This window comes from Staurois parvus, unplaced genomic scaffold (genome assembly GCF_062004578.1).
Source record: "Staurois parvus isolate SC_StPar_1 unplaced genomic scaffold, SC_StPar_1.0 ptg000387l, whole genome shotgun sequence".
NCBI lineage: Eukaryota > Metazoa > Chordata > Amphibia > Anura > Ranidae > Staurois > Staurois parvus.
This window is the reverse complement of record NW_028318183.1, coordinates 6893256-6909701: the sequence shown is the minus strand read 5'-3', so window position 1 is coordinate 6909701 and position 16446 is coordinate 6893256. Positions and strand designations below refer to the sequence as shown.

The 16446-nt window shown below is 43.0% G+C and overlaps 1 protein-coding gene across 3 annotated transcripts in view; it reads left to right on the top strand.

Moving 5' to 3' along the window:
* MTIF3 (mitochondrial translational initiation factor 3) overlaps positions 1 to 16446 on the top strand; it is a 41394-nt gene that overhangs the window by 8379 nt on the left and 16569 nt on the right. For 2 of the 3 annotated variants that reach the window (XM_089685828.1, XM_089685829.1), the window contains 2 exons: positions 1704 to 2194; positions 9813 to 9967. In XM_089685828.1, the coding sequence (XP_089541954.1) occupies positions 1704 to 2194; positions 9813 to 9967 (646 nt within the window). Of the gene's footprint in view, positions 1 to 1703; positions 2195 to 9812; positions 9968 to 15348; positions 15743 to 16446 lie in introns of those variants that run through there. The other variant, XM_089685830.1, reaches the window with a different exon arrangement.

Below are 16446 nucleotides of genomic sequence, written 5' to 3'. Positions count from 1 at the left end.
GGCCCTCACAGCGGCCAGCTCCTCCAGGGGCCCAGCAATCGGCGGCAGGGGCCCTCGCAGCGACCAGGAACAGCAGCGGGGGTAGCATGGCCATGGGGTCTGACCTTGGAAGAGGGGGCTCATGCAGAGCGGTCAGCGGAGATGCCTGCGGAGGCCCGGTCCCCACCCGGACCTCCCACGACGGCAATGGAGGCGGGCCAAGGGAGAGCGGCCGGCCAGCATAGGAGGAAGGGAGAGAGAGAGCCTGGTTTCACGCTGGCCTTTTTAAAAGCCGCGCACGACACTTCCTTGTTGCAACGGCCGGCCCAGCGCCATGTTGCCGGGGTAACGAGGCACGCCCTCCTCACTCCAGCCATGCGCAGAGAGCGCAACCTTTGTCTCTGGCGGAGCACCGAGCGCGGGAAGCCCTGCGCCCGCTGGGGGCGTGCAGAGACCTCCCAGCGGCCCCCTGCCAGGATTTCTTGGCGAGGTGGGGGGGTCACAGTGGTCCCCTCATCCTGCACAGCCTGCTTCACGGCTGTGTGCGGCGAGGGGGAAGGGAGCGAGCCGGGCTTACGTGACACTGATTCCCACCTCTTACAGGATGAGAGGGGGAGAGGTGGGAGAAGCTGCAGTGAGGGAGAAGGGTAGCCTGGCACACCGTGACAGGTATCTTTTTAATGGAAGGGGAAATAGTAATGTTAAATAACCGTTATTACAGAACATGGTAGCAGGCTAAATAGGTTGGAAAAGAGTGGTTGGGAAGGGGTTAGTAGGAGGCAGGACATTAAGGCTTGCCTCTCACAGGAGGTCAGTGAGCTTGGGCATCATTTAAACTTATTTCTAGTCGACATCCAAGCTCATATTCTTTTCTTTCCTTAAAAGGACAATTTTTGTCCTTGGCATTAAAACTCACTTAATAAAAATGTACATACAGTATGTGCATTTTCACATATTAGGCTAGGCCCACATCTGTGCGGGTGATAACGCTGTGGGAATGCACCTTCTCCCGCAGCCGCAACCACCCCCATAGAAAACTGTAGGAGCTCTGTGCTGATTCCATTAATCCTAGTTAATCCTAATGGCACCTGCATGCACTGGAAATCGTAGCAGCCATTTGCAGTGTCCGTGCGGGCTGCGATTTCTGAAATGCTGCAGGGACCTTTGCCCTGTATTTTAGGAGGCACTGCCGCCCATTCAAATGAATGGGCTACTGTGTCCATGCAAACGGTGGCTCACAGAGCCACAGAGATGTGGACCTAGTCTAAAAGTCTATTTTGCAAACATAAAAAAAACATAAGTGTCTATTTATCAATGTTTTTTTTTTTACCAAGAATCACACAATTTTCACCCATGTGTGAATCTTGTTTAGAAGAATTTATAGCTAGACCCTATAAATTCCTGTAGGACTTTCCTGTTGGAATATCTACTCGTGATCATTACCTTCCTCTGTATTCAGGCTTGCTAAAGGTTTGAAAGCCTCAAAAATGTACCAGAGTGTAAATGGTAGAAAAACATCTTGGTCCATAAGTCCTTGGAATTATCTAAATAGAATGTGTTTTACTCATAATATTAGATTGTAAGCTCCAAGGAGCAGGGCCCTCCTAACCCTCTTGTATTGAACTCTATTGTTGCTGTATTGTCTCCCATTATATTGTAAAGTGCTGAGCAAACTGTTGGCGCCATATAAATCCTGTATAATATAATAATGATATTTTTCATAGGATGTCACTGTGTAGTATTCACTTGAAGAAACTTGTTTGTCAAGCTGCCAATCAAGGACTACCTTCCTTTGGGAGACACCCTGGATTTTTCAGTCAGTGGTTTAAGGTACTGAGTCCACAGCCATGGAACCCTGCAGCCTGTGTGCAGACAGGAGTGCTGGTGGCTGGAATAAGATTGCACTGCACTGCTGATCAGGGGCAAAGAGGACAGCCCATTGTAAAGAAAAAAGAAAACCCCAATGCTAAAAAGGTTATTGGAAATGTGGGAAGATTAATCCCTTATAGCTCTATCCAAGTGATAAGTGAAAATGGAGAAGACATGGGCAAGATGAGCAGAAGGAAAGCAATACAAACCATGGAAGAGCGTGGCCTAAAATTGGTAATGTTCAGAGAAAATGCCGATCCTCCAATATACAAGCTGATGACTGGCAAACAACTCTTTGAAGAGCAGACCAAGTTGCGGGAGAAGCAGAAACTCTCTTCTGGCCACAGTGAGTATTCTACAAATAAATCCACATTTACAAATAGGTGTGTGCAGACTGACATTAAAATGTATATAAACCCAAAACCATACATTTCTTTTACATCTTGGATAGCATTAGTAATGGTTAAGACCTTCATCAGTTTTTTTTTTTTTCTCTCTCCGTGCCCCATTGGACATATCTCTTATCACTTCATGCCCTGTAAACACAACAGCAAGTGAAGGAAATCTATCAGACAGTTGTCACTGGAACTGATGTCTCCATTGTCTGGTATGAAGGAAATCTCAGACAGTTGGCTCATGACAATTCCAAAATTTTGTAATTTTTACCTCACTTTCAGGGCTTGTTCATACATAGTGCAGCGACTGGCGTATTTCTGCACAATTGTTTTCTGTGTGCCCCATTCACACTCAATGCAGGCCAGAGGTGTGGTGCAGTGAGCTGTTGCAAGATACAGACATGTTGAATTTTACTGCAGCACTCAGGAAGCTAGGGTCACCACACAGCAGTGGAGACATGAACGGGTAGATTTACTATAACTGGAGAGTGCAAAATCTGGTGCAGCTCTGCATAGAAACCAATCAGGTTCCAGGTTTTATTGCCAAAGCTTAAGTGAGCAGTCTGAATTTAGAAGCTGATTGGGTACCGTACACAGCTGCACCAGGCTTTGCACTCTCCAATTTTAGTAAATCAACCCCAAAGTGTCACTCTGTGCACCTCCAAAGAAAAAAAAAAAAAGTGGAAAAAAAAAGTAAGCCGTACAGACATCTTTGTCTTGCTGCATTCAAAAATGGCAGCTGCCAGTATGCTAAAATGGATCATTTAGTGTGCAAACAGTGTAAACAAGATCTTGGTCCCAGTGGCTACAGAATCTCCTCAACAGAGGCACAGACAGCAATAAAACCTGATGGGTATGTTAATACTTCCATAGTATATCCAAAACTAGTTTTGCTCTTAAGGAAAACCATATAAAAGATGCTATCTGGCATTACAAGAAAATGCTTGATGCCTGGCTATCATGCTGATACACTATAATGTTGATTTAATACTTTCTATTGCTCAAGCCTGCGGTTTTTTTTTTTGTTTTTAACCACTAGCCTACAGGGCACTTATACCCCCTTCTTGCCCAGGCCAGTTTTCAGCTTTCAGTGCTGTCGCACTTTGAATGACAATTGCACTGTAAACACTGTACCCATATGACATTTTTTTTTTAAACGGGTACAGCTTTCTTTTGGTGGTATTTAATCACATCTGGTTTTTTATTTTTTGCTAAACAAACCAAAAACAACTGAAAATTTTGAAAAAAAATGTTTTTTCTTAGTTTTTGTTATAAAATTTTGTAAATAAGTGATTTTTCTCCTTCACTGATGTGCGCAATGAGGCTGCACTGATGGGCACCGATAGGTGGTATTGATGGGCACTGATGAGGAGGCACTAGTAGGTGGCACTGATGGGCACTGACAGGAATCACTGATGCAGCACTGTTAGGCGACACTGATGGGCATTGATAGGTGGCACTGATGCACACTGATAGGTGGCACTGACTGGCACTGATAGGTGACACTGATGATCAGATGGGCACTGATATGTGGCATTGATGTGCACTAGTAGGCATTGAGGTGGCATTGATAGGCACTGACAGGTGGAACTTCTGGGGCCGCACTGATCATCAGGGCACACTGATCATCAGTGCCCTGATGATCAGTGCACATGTCCCCTCCAAGGAATGGCGATTACCAGCTCTCCTCTCGAGCTGTCAGCGTGACAGCTCGTGAGGAGAGAAATACCGATAACTGGCATTTCCATGTTTACATGTGATCAGCTGTGATTGGACACAGCTGATCACATGACCGAGCCAACATCTTCGGCTCTTTCCGTAGATCGGTGATCCGCTGTGTCCGCGGGACACAACGCACTACCTATCGCCGCGCCCCCGGAGCCGCGCACGTGCGGTTAGAAGTGGGACGACACCATATGACATCCTCCCAGAACGAGAAAACCGCCTTGCGCCCGTCATTACACTATACGGCGGGCAGGAGGCGGTTAAACTGGTGACAAGCATCTCTTTAAAGGGCTATTTCTACTCTTGCTCATTTCCAACAAAATCTACCATGCATTCAAGCATCTCCAGCTCAATACATACCACTGCTCTTTATTTTCTTCTCCATTCCATTCTGCCTTCATATGCTAGAAACGTAGCCTATTCTCTTCTCTTCTCTACAAAACTACCTTCCATCCACTTCTGTACAAATCTTCCTTCTAGCCACTTCTAGGCAAAACCTGCTATGAATCGCATCTTATGTGAACAGTTATTTAAGAATGCCACTATACTCTATGCTGAGCGAGTTTGGAACGCATCATTCCAAACCTGCAAAGGACTCTTTTTTTTATTCAGATCAGAATCGCACCTTTGAACTCTTTTGAGTGACAAACTTTATGCCTTGCGCAGCACAATAAATTGTTGCGACAAAACTGCACAGCGATTTAGGCGCCATTGAAAAAAATGGCACCTAAATCCGCTTTTTGTGATTGTGGTGCGTTTTTGAGATTATGGGCAGAATCAGTGATTGAGTCGCAATCCCAAAATGCCCTTGTGTTCATGAAGCCTCACAGAGAAGACACCGAAGCATGATTTGGCTGCTCAGCATGCGCTTGTACTGAGCATCCAAGTGCTTCTGTGTGCGAGGGTAATTCTGAAGGAATAAAGTTTTATTTTTTTTGGGGGGGGGGGGGTTTCCCCCTCATTGGGGCCATTGCCTCATTTACTCATTCAACAGATGCACTTCTGCTGACTGTTAAGCGAGCCCAACACTCCCCTTTCTTGTTGAGCACCCAATCAGTGCTTGTCACACTGCATGGTCTCTCCCCTTCCTGCTAGTCCCGCTGGTGCTGGAGACAGGCAGGGAGGTGAGTAGGAGATAAACTTTGCAACATTAAAACCTTATTTGAATAGTTTTGGTTAAAATTATTTTTTTTCATAAAGATAAGTATGTTGTCATGAGGAACAAGTAGATTGGAACCCCAATTTTTAGTTCCTTGGACAAGTAGTTTTTTTTAAAAAATATTCCATACCCCTGTGCTGAGCCTATCACCAACTTAATAAAAGCAGGTCTGTGCTTTAAAAAGTGTTAAAGGCTATGTTCACATTTTCTAAAAAAAAAAAAAAGTACATCTTTTTGCAGGTAAGAAAATTTGCATTTTGTTATTTTTTAGCATTGTAGTTTGTAAAGCATTGCACCCATGTTCAGCAGATCGCGAATTCAATGCCTGTATCCTGCAGACTCTGTTAGCTGTCTTACCATACAGGCAGACTTACTGAAAGGTAGGAAGAATCGGTGAAGTACGAGCTCGTTCACCAGAGCCCTTGCAGTTCGTTGACAACTACAAGCTGTCTGCGGCAATAGCAGATGGTACCTATAGTCAATTCATTCACAGAAAACTGTGAATGAATGACAGGGCCATGTGGGCAGAGCCCCACCTGGCTGCACTGTTTTTTTAAAGTGACAGCAGATGAGGGAAGAAGAACCATTGCCGGAGGTGGGTGGATAGAAACATGTTACACCGTACACCTTAAATATGGGTGTAACATTCTCCTAAAGGTGAACTTAGCCTTTAAAGACATTGTGTCAGCCATTGTTTTGTTGGAAATGAGCAGGAAAGGTAAACTAACCCCTAAAAACATCATTCTGCAATATACTAATACATTTGGTTACAGTAGTAGCCATTCCCTGACACTTGTGCGCAAAAGGTATATGTGAGCCAATATGCAAGACCTAAAAGAAGGTGCAAATTACATTTTAGAACAATTACAGAAAACTTAACATCACAAAATGTTTGTGAATGCAAGCATCCTACTTTGGTATCAGTAGGCCTGTAAATTAGTTTTGTTTTGAGGGCCCCAGAACTTGGGGTACTATCAAAGTTTTTTTGGCCATACATCTCTTCTGGGTCACAGGAGTATACTAATTTCAGCCGACAGTGGGCTTTAGTCACAGAGCCAGTCCAGGCTCTGGAAGAATGCCGACTTTAAGGTCAGGTTCCACCCAGCTCCATGAATGACATCTGGCTCAGCCTCTCAGCGCAATGATCCAGCTGCTACTGCACCCTCCACAGCTTGGTGCTCCAGTGAGTGCTGGAGGGGCGGAATAGAGACTATGTGGCTGACAGTCACTACTCTGCTCACTGAAGACTGGAAAACTGAGTGATCTGCGATCATGTGATCACTCATTTCTCGGTCTTCGAGCTGGCAGGAGCCAGCTGCCACATTAGACTGATGCTGCAGCCATATAGGTGAGTATGTACAGTGCTGGGAAAAAGTATTTGCCTACTGCCTGATTTTTATTTATTTAATTATTTTTGTATATTTGTCAGTTAAATTATTCCGATCATCAAACAAATTTTAATATTAACCAAAGATAACCCGAGTAAATGCAAAATGCAATATTTAAATGATGATTTCTTTTATTAAGGGAACATTTCACTTGCCACACCCAGGCCTGATTACTGCCAGACCTGTTGTATCAAGAAATCCCTTAAATAGAATCTGTCTGACAATGATGCATGCTAAAAGATCTAAAAAACCAACAAATCATGCCACAATCTAAAGAAATTCAAGAACAGATGAGAAACGTGCAATAATTGATGGACCCATGCATTATGCGCTTTACCTGAAAATCCTGAAGGAGAATGTCTGACCATCAGTTCGTGACCTCAAGCTCAAGTGTTCTTGGGTTATGCAGCAGGACAATGATCTGAAACACACCAGCAAATCCACCTCTGAATGGCTAAAAAAAAAAATCAAGATTGAGGTTTTGGAGTGGCCTCATCAAAGTCCAGACTTGAATCCGATTGAGATGCTGTGGCATAACCTTAAACAAGGCAGTTTATTCTCGAAAACCCTCCAACGTAATGTGGCTAAATTTAAAACAATTTTGCAAAGATGAGTGGGTCCAAATTCCTCCACAGAGGACTTATTACCAGTTATCGCAAACGTTTGATTGCAGTTATTGTTACCAAGGGTGGCACAACCAGTTATTAGGTTTAGGGGGCAATTACCTTTTCACATAGGGTCAGGCAGGTTTGGATAGCTTTTTTCCCTTAAATGAAATCATCATTTAAAAACTGCATTCTGTATATCCTGGGGTTATCTTTTGTGCAATATTAAAATTTGATGATCTGGACCACTTAAGTGTGACAAATATACAAAAAAAAAAAAAAAAAATCAGAAAGGGAGCAAATACTTTTTCACAGCACTGAATGATTCTTTTTTGTTTTGAATTTGCATATTTATAGCAGAAATACTGCTTTATACGTGATCTTGCATTTCTGAGTAGGGGGCGCGCGCCCTACTCACGCCACCATTCGCAGCCTTTTCTGTCAGTCACCAGGTCCCGGCTGGTGATTACTCGCCGGCACCCGGTGATCACCGAGTAATACCGATGGGGGGAGAGAATTGTATGTAAACAATACAGTTCTCTCCCCAGTCAGCTCCAGCACACTGCTTTGTATGGCTCTGCATAGCAGAACCATACAAAGCAGTGTGCTTACAGTGGAAAGCGCACGCAGCCCCATAGTAAAACGCAGACAGTTAACACTTTGATCACCCCACATGTTCACCCCTTCCTGCCCAGTGCCATTGGTACAGTGTCAGTGCTTTTTTATTAGCACTGATCACTGTATTGGTGTCACTGGGGATGTCAGTGACACCAAGTCAGTTCCCTCCCTATGTCAGAATGCTTTACTAATAAAAAAAAAATTATAATTCCAGTATATATGCCGCCATTTGTAAACGCTATAACTTTCATGTAAACCAATTAATTTACAGTATTTTCTGGCGTATAAGACTACTTTTTATACTTAAAAATATACCCCAAAAATTGGGGGTCGTCTTATATGCAGGGTATAAAATGTGAACCTTGAGTTTGTTTGGGTCAAGCTGTCTGGATGTGCAGTAATGTACATACAGTATACCGTGTTGAGCCAAGTAGGCTCAAAACAAATGTCCCTATGACAGATTCATCTATCAGCCCGCTGGATGTGCGGTATATACAGTACACTGCGCTGAGCCAAGCAGTTTCAAAACGTACCGGTACGTCCCTACTGTAATCAGCCCGCTGGATGTGTGTATGTACGGTATCTGCGGCTACATACAGTATACACTGGGCCAATCACGGCGAGTGATGTATTCTACTAATGAATACAAACCCTGCTCGGATTGGCTGAGTCAGAGAGGTGGACTGATGATGTCACAACCTCAGCCAATCCAAGCAGCCATTGTATTCATTAGTAGAATACATTGCTCGCCGTGATAGGCCCAGTGTATACTGTATGTAGCCGTAGCTACCGTACATACACAAATCCAGCGGGCTGATTACAGTAGGGATGTACCGGTACATTTTGAAACAGCTTGGCTCAGTATACTGTATATACCACACATCCAGCGGGCTGACAGATTAATCTGTCATAGGGACATTTGTTTTGAGCCAGCTTGGCTCAGCGCGGTATACTGTATGTACATTACCGCACATCCAGCGGGCTGTATATATACTGTATGTAGCCGAGGCTACCGTATTACTGCACATCCAGCGGGCTGTATATATACTGTATACTGTATGTAGCCGAAGCTACCGTATTACCGCACATCCAGCGGGCTGTATATATACTGTATACTGTATGTAGCCGAAGCTACCGTATTACCGCACATCCAGCGGGCTGTATATATACTGTATACTGTATGTAGCCGAAGCTACCGTATTACCGCACATCCAGCGGTAACCATCTGATTTGGAATTTGATCCATATGATAACTGTCTTACAAATGTATCACAAGATGTCATTCATGAACTTATGATGTCAGAGGAAGAACATGAGGATTTTGAAGGATTTTAAGTACCGGTAAGTCATAACCATTTCAATTAAAAAAATCTTATGTTTTTAAATGGTGTTGCCTCGGAAGGGGGGTAGTCTTATACGGCGAGTATAGCCCAAAACCTATGTTTTAACTGGAAAATTAGGGGGTCGTCTTATACACCTAGTCGCCTTATACGCTGGAAAATACGGTACATGTATTGGGATTTATTTTAACAAAGCTATGTAGCAGAATACATTTTAGCCTAAATTTATGACGAAGATTGATTTTTTTTTTTTATTTTTACTGGACATGTTTAATAGCAAAAAGTCAAAAATATTGTTTTTTTTCTCAAAATTGTTTTTTTTTTTTTTGTTATAGTGCAAAAAATAAAAACCGCACAGGCGATCAGATACCACAGAAAGAAAGCTCTATTTGTGGGAAAAATGGACATAAATTTCATTTGGGACCGCGCAATTGTCACTTAAAGTAACGCAGCACCGTAACGCAAAAAATAGCCTGGTCAGGAAGGGGGGTAAATCCTCTGGTGGGCAAGTGGTTAAACACCATAACGAATTCAAGTCATTGTAACATAAATTGACAATATTGTGCAAATTAAAATATACTCTCAAAATGACTGCTACAGATGTGGGGAATTGAGAACTGTGATAAAGAAATTTTACAGAAAGAGTTCACGAGAGAACCAAGAAGCTAATAGAAGATTCAGTCCTTCTGCCCTCCACCCCAAATTTTTTTTCTTTATCTTCTTTTACTTTCCAGGTTATGTTCAGACTAAGGACATGTCTTTCCTTGCCAGTATTGAGAAAAATGATTTAGATATAAAAAAGAAACAATTGGTACAGTGGATTGAAAAGAAACATCATGTGCGAATTACTGTCATCAAACGTCGTGCTGAAGATGGTCCAGGAAAAGAGGTGAGTTTCATTTCTGTAGGTGGCTGTGCTCTGTATGGGCAATGGACAGAATGTTGCTTCATTTATTTTTTTTTTATTATATCTTTTATTAAACTTTTCAGTACAAAAAACAGAAGAACAACCTTGTACTCATACAATTCACATAAAACACAAATTCCATTTTGCATTACCTTATCCCCTACCCTGGGGAGCTACAGCTCATTGAGGGAACGATGAATGCCAACATGTACTGTGACATACTAGAGCAAAGCATGATCCCCTCCCTTCGGAGACTGGACTACAGGGCAGTATTCCAACATAACGACCCCAAACACCCCTCCAAGATGACCACTGCCTTGCTAAAGAAGCTGGGGGTAAAGGTGATGGCCTGGTCAAGCATGTCTCCAGACCTAAACCCTATTGAGCATCTGTGGGGCATCCTCAAACGGAAGGTAGAGGAGTGCAAGGTCTCTAACATCCACCAGCTACGTGATGTCGTCATGGAGGAGTGGAAGAGGACTCCAGTGGCAACCTGTGAAACTCTGCTGAACTCCATGCCCAAGGGGGTTAAGGCAGTGCTGGAAAATAATGGTGGCCACACAAAATATTGATACTTTGAGCCCAATTTGGACATTTTCACTTAGGGGTGTACTCACTTTTGTTGCCAGTGGTTTAGACATTAATGGCTGTGTGTTGTTATTTTGAGGGGACAGCAAATTTACACTGCTATACAAGTTGTACACTCACTACGTCACATTGTAGCAAAGCGTCATTTCTTCAGTGTGGTCACATGAAAAGATAGATTAAAATATTTACAAAAATGTGAGGGGTGTACTCACTTCCGTGAGATACTGTATGTCAGGTCAGATGGCACTACCCACAAGGGAGAGGAGTTAAGAAGAAAATCTCAGAGTGTGAGCCAGAGCAAGGAGCGAGAAGGGCAAGATGGGGAAGAGGGGGTAGAAAAGAAAGGTAACACTAGCAGTAGCAAATCAAACATACCGTATAAACGTGACACAACCGCAAAATGAAACCGCTAGTGACTATACCGTAATGCCCTGTGCCTCCACCAACCCAGCCCATATTCTCTGGACAATATGGACTCATATATGTAAGTTTATACAAAGGAAGTGCACCGTTAATAGCCGACTTTCAGCCCGAGATCGTTGGGCAGGGTAAACAGCAACATTTCTTATCTAGCATTATAAAGAGAATAGAAGACAAACAATTTGATATACTTAGATGCTTCCATGAGGTCAAGGAGGCCTAACTGCATAATCGAAGGAACCATGGGAATAGACAATTTACCAACAACGTTAATAGTATATAATACCCCGGTCCAGAAGGGATGTAGCTTCATACATTCCCAAAATGTGGTGAAACGTGCCTACCACCATATCACAATGAGGACATGTTGCCGATCTGTCAGGATATATTGCAGCCAGTCATCGCGGGGTGTAGGATCGTCTATGAATAAATTTTAGTTGTATAAAGCGGTCCCTGGCCAAGATCATGTTAGGGAGGCATTGCAAAAGACAATCCTCCCACTCATCCTCCGACAGGGAAGGACGGTCTGCGTGCCATTTATCATAAAGTGACTGCATTCTAGGGGTAGATAGAGGTAACAACCAGGAATGGAGGGAGGATAAAGGTTTATGGAAGTCCTCCTGTAACAACAAGTGTTCTAGAGGGTCATTCTAGATGGCAGGGGGAGAAGGAAACTGGGCGCAATTGGAAAAACTGGAAAAACATCTGGTTAGGCAAGCCGTGGTTACTTTTGAGTTCATCAAAGGAGAGCAGGGCACCACAAAGCATGATTTAGTTCAATGTTTTGAAGCCATACCGAGCCCACACTACAGGATCCGGTATCATGTGCAAGTGGGGGAGTGTAGGATTACCCCAGAGTGGTGTGCAAGGGGAATGGGAGTTATTTACATTGTACTGAACCCTAGCCTGCCTCCACACTCTCAGGGTCATCAGCATGGGAATTGTGATGGCCGAGTTGGACTTCGGACCTCTATAAACTAGGTTGCCAAGTTCTGCATAGGAACCTAATATTGCCGCCTCCGGGATCACCGCTGCATTATCCCTAGGCCAAGAGAGCCACCAGTGCACTGTGACCAAAACAGCCACTCAACCGTATAAAAGGTTAGGAAGTGCCAGGCCGCCATGATTGATGGGTAAGTGCAAGGTAGATCAGGCAAGTCTAGGGGTCCTCCCAGCCCAGAGAAACACAGAAACAATACCATCCACCTGATGGAAAAAGGACTGTGGGATTTTCACTGGCATATGCCGAAAAAAGTACATAAACTTAGGTAGAAATATCATTTTAAATAGATTCACTCGGCCTATGGTGCTAATAGGAAGGGAAAACCAGGCATTACATTTAGTCTGTAAATGTTGTAGGAGAGGATGAAGATTGTCTGAAAGGTATTTCATCACGGCGCACTGCACCATTACACCCAAGTATTTAACTTTGGAGACCGATTTAATAGGGGCAAAAGAGATGTCAGGCTAGGGGCCCGGCGCAAGAGGAAATAATGATTCTCCCAATTTATGCATATCTTGGAATGGCTGCTGAAGCGATCAATAAGGTCCAGCGCTGATAAGCGTGTCGTCCTCATAGAGGGAAATTCTATCCTCCCAAGCGCCCACCAGTAGCCCATGTAAGATCTTGGAGGAGCGAATCAGGCAAGCCAAAGGCTCGATCGCCAGGGCGAACAGGCCCAGCGAAAGCGGGCAGCCCTGCCGAGTGCCCCTATAGAGAGCAAAAGGGGGACAGAGAATATTATTAGCACGTACTCTCGCAAATGGCGCACTATACAGGCATCTAATCCAGGAAATGAAATTGGGGCCAAATCTCAGAGTCTCCTATAGATATTCCCACTCGACCGAATCGAAGGCCTTTTTGGCGTTCTCTTTAGTAAGAACGTGACCATCATAGGTGCTTGAGGCCCTCAGCCCTGTTCTTCTTTGAATATAGGTGACCCAAGACTAAATTCATTTAGATCAGGGTCTCCTGCGCATGAATATTATTTGTTACCAGCTATAGAAAGTGAATTTATACTATTGTGATCTAGATCTGGTTCAGGTACTTATACTTGGTATTATCCCCCATTCTTCATTCCATGAGTATTATTATCTTAGCCTTGATTTTAGAATATCCATTATAGTTTATCATAGATTTACTGTGCCTTATGGTTTTAGTAGTATGTATTTATGGTCTTCCCTATATGATCCACTAATTGATAATTATTCTTTTATACCTCGGGGTATGTGTACAGTTGCAAGAAAAAGTATGTGAACCCCTTGGGATTACGTGGAGTTTTGCATGAATTGGGCATAACGTGCTCTGAACGTCATCTAAGTCACAACAATAGAAGAACACAGTCTGCTGAACATAATACTACACAAACATTAGATGTTGCCATGGTTTAATTGCAGATAACATGTAAACATTCACAGTGCAGGGAGAAAAAAGTATGTGATACCCTAGCTTAATGACTTCTCCCAGAGCTAATTGGAGCCAGGAGTGAGCCAACCTTGACTCCAATCAGTGTAATGATATTGGATGTGTTGCTGACAGCTGTCCTGCCCTTAAACACACACCTGTTTTGGTTTTACTGGTTTCAAGAAGCACTGTCTGATGTGAACCATGCCTCGCAGAAAAGAGCTCTCAGAAGACCTACGATCAAGAATTGTTGACTTGCATGAAGCTGGAAAGGGTTACAAAAGTATCTCCAAAAGCCTTGATGTTCATGTGTCCACGGTAAGACAGACTGTCTTGAGAATGGAGAAATGGAGACAGTTTAGCACTGTTGCTACTCTCCCTAGGCGTGGTCGTCCTGTAAAAATGACTGCAAGAGCACAGCGCAGAATGCTGCATGATGTAAAGAAGAATCCCAGAGTGTCAGCTAAAGACCTACAGAAATATCTGGCACATGCTAACATTTTTGTTGACACATCTACAATAAGGAAAACATTAGACAAGAATGGAGTACATGGGAGGACACCACGGAGGAAGCCATTGCTGTCCAAAAAGAATATTGCAGCACGTTTGAAGTTTGCAAAAGAGCACCTGGATGTTCCACAACACTACTGGCAAAATATACTGTGGACAGATGAAACCAAGATTGAGTTGTTTGGGAAGAACACACAACACTATGTGTGGAGAAAAAAAGGCACAGCACACCAGCATCAAATCCTCATCCCCACTGTAAAACATGGCGGAGGGAGCATCATGGTTTGGGGCTGCTTTGCTGTCTCAGGGCCTGGACGGATTGTTGTCATTGATGGGAAAATGAATTCCAGAGTTTATTAAGACATTTTGCAGGAAAATGTACGACCATCTGTCCGCCAACTGAAGCTCCGCAGAGGATGGGTGATGCAACAGGACAATGACCCGAAGCATACAAGTAATTCAACAAAACAATGGCTGCAACAGCACAGAATACGCCTTCTGGAGTGGCCCAGTCAGAGTCCTGACCTCAACCCGATTGAAATGCTGTGGCATGACCTTAAGAGAGCGATTCACACCAGACATCCCAAGAATATTGCTATACTGAAACAGTTTTGTGAAGAGGAGTGGTCCAAAATTACTCCAGATCATTGTGCAGGTCTGATCTGCAACTACAGGAAACGTTTGGTAGAGGTTATTGCTGCCAAAGGAGGGTCAACCACTTATTAAGTCCAAAGGTTCACATACTTTTTCCTCCCTGCACTGTGAATGTTTACATGTTATGTGCAATTAAACCATGGCAACATCTAATGTTTGTGTAGTATTATGTTCAGCAGACTGTGTTCTTCTATTGTTGTGACTTAGATGATGTTCAGAGCACATTTTATGCCCAATTCATGCAAAACTCCACATAATCCCAAAGGGTTCACATACTTTTTCTTGCAACTGTAGTTCAAGTCAGGTGTATGCCCCTTTAATTCAACATTCCCTTTTTTTTATGCCTTATTTAAATTACTGACATTCTTTTATATATGGTTTTAGTTTATGCATTTATTCTATATATTCATTACCTACTTTTATTTAGCTTCGGGGTATGTATAGTTTGTTAGATCTATGCCCTTTTAATTCAGCGTCCTCTAAGTATGCCCCTTTTTAATATAGTGTTCTTTCGTTTATGCCTCATTTATTCCTTAATCTACAGGATTTTAGCATATAGTTATGTATTTATTTGTAGTAACGATGCATTGTAGCTATGTGTATATTTGCAGAAGTATGGATTGTGCCTCACTATTCCTTAAAATGTACTTACTGTCCAGCATTTATAGGATTTTAGCATGTATTTATTTGTAGTGTCGATGTATTATAGCTATGTGTATATTGGCAGAAGTATAGATTATTTAGGGAGCTAACATCACAAAGTGAAGATATCTATTTCTTCCACAAGATGGCAGTAGTAGGTGTGGAGGATCACCAATTCTATTGTAGCTGGTTCCGCCATCTAAGTGGAGGCCGAGTAGGTCTATCCATATTTAGAGATGTGAGAAGGGCGCCCTTCCCTTCCCCAAGATGGCAATGACTGCCCAGGATGGGAGGAGCCGAAGGGTATATATGGCCGACTGCAGTTTGATGGACGCATCCTTTGAGAAAGCCGTGATGACGAAACGAGTCAGGAAGTGACATCAGACATTACCAGAAGTATCGCGGCTGCCATCTTGGATGAGGTCCGGACTGCAAAAAGGAGATAGTGAGCTATTCAGAAGATTTTAAAGCTGCATATACTCTGCTATGATGTAAGCTCTTTTAATAAAGATTCATAAAACCTATAAGGTTTTGCACAATGATCTTGTACTTTCTTTCTGGGCACTTGCATCGCTGATTCGGAGTACTGGTAGCGAGAGCCTGGAGCTTGAATCTGGTCTGCGTTAAGCCTGCATTACCTGTCAATCTGGTAAGGTATATAGATTGACAGGTGCCATATTATTCAGACTACAAAGTGATATTTGACCACTTTATTTATGTTTGGTGTGGCATGGATTCCCAATATATATGAATGATAGCTGACCTCGCAGTGGCAGCAGGATCCTGGAGCAAGATATTTTGTTGGTTTTATCTAGCCTGCACTACCTGTTGATTTGGTAAGGTGTATAGATTGACAGGTGGCACACGATTGATTGTACTGTATGACCACTCGCTGAAGTGTGGCGTGGCACATATTCACAGTGTATAGAGAAGTGTGGAATTCACAAGCAATTTTTCACTTATTTTGGGCAAGGGTAGGAATTTTATTACTAGATGTGATCACTGTGACACTGATTTTGATGTACACGCACCAATATAATTTGCGTTTAAGGATAATGCACTATGTTTAGTTTATTTGCTTTGAGGTACTAAGAATAGAAGAGGACGTATTGGTTTGATGAACATAGAGAATTGATGGAGCACTAAGAACTGGTGGACTATATGAAGATTCTATTAGGGTGTATGGATTCAAATTGAAAAAAAACATTTTTATTGAACATTGGGACATTTGGTTTATACTCAC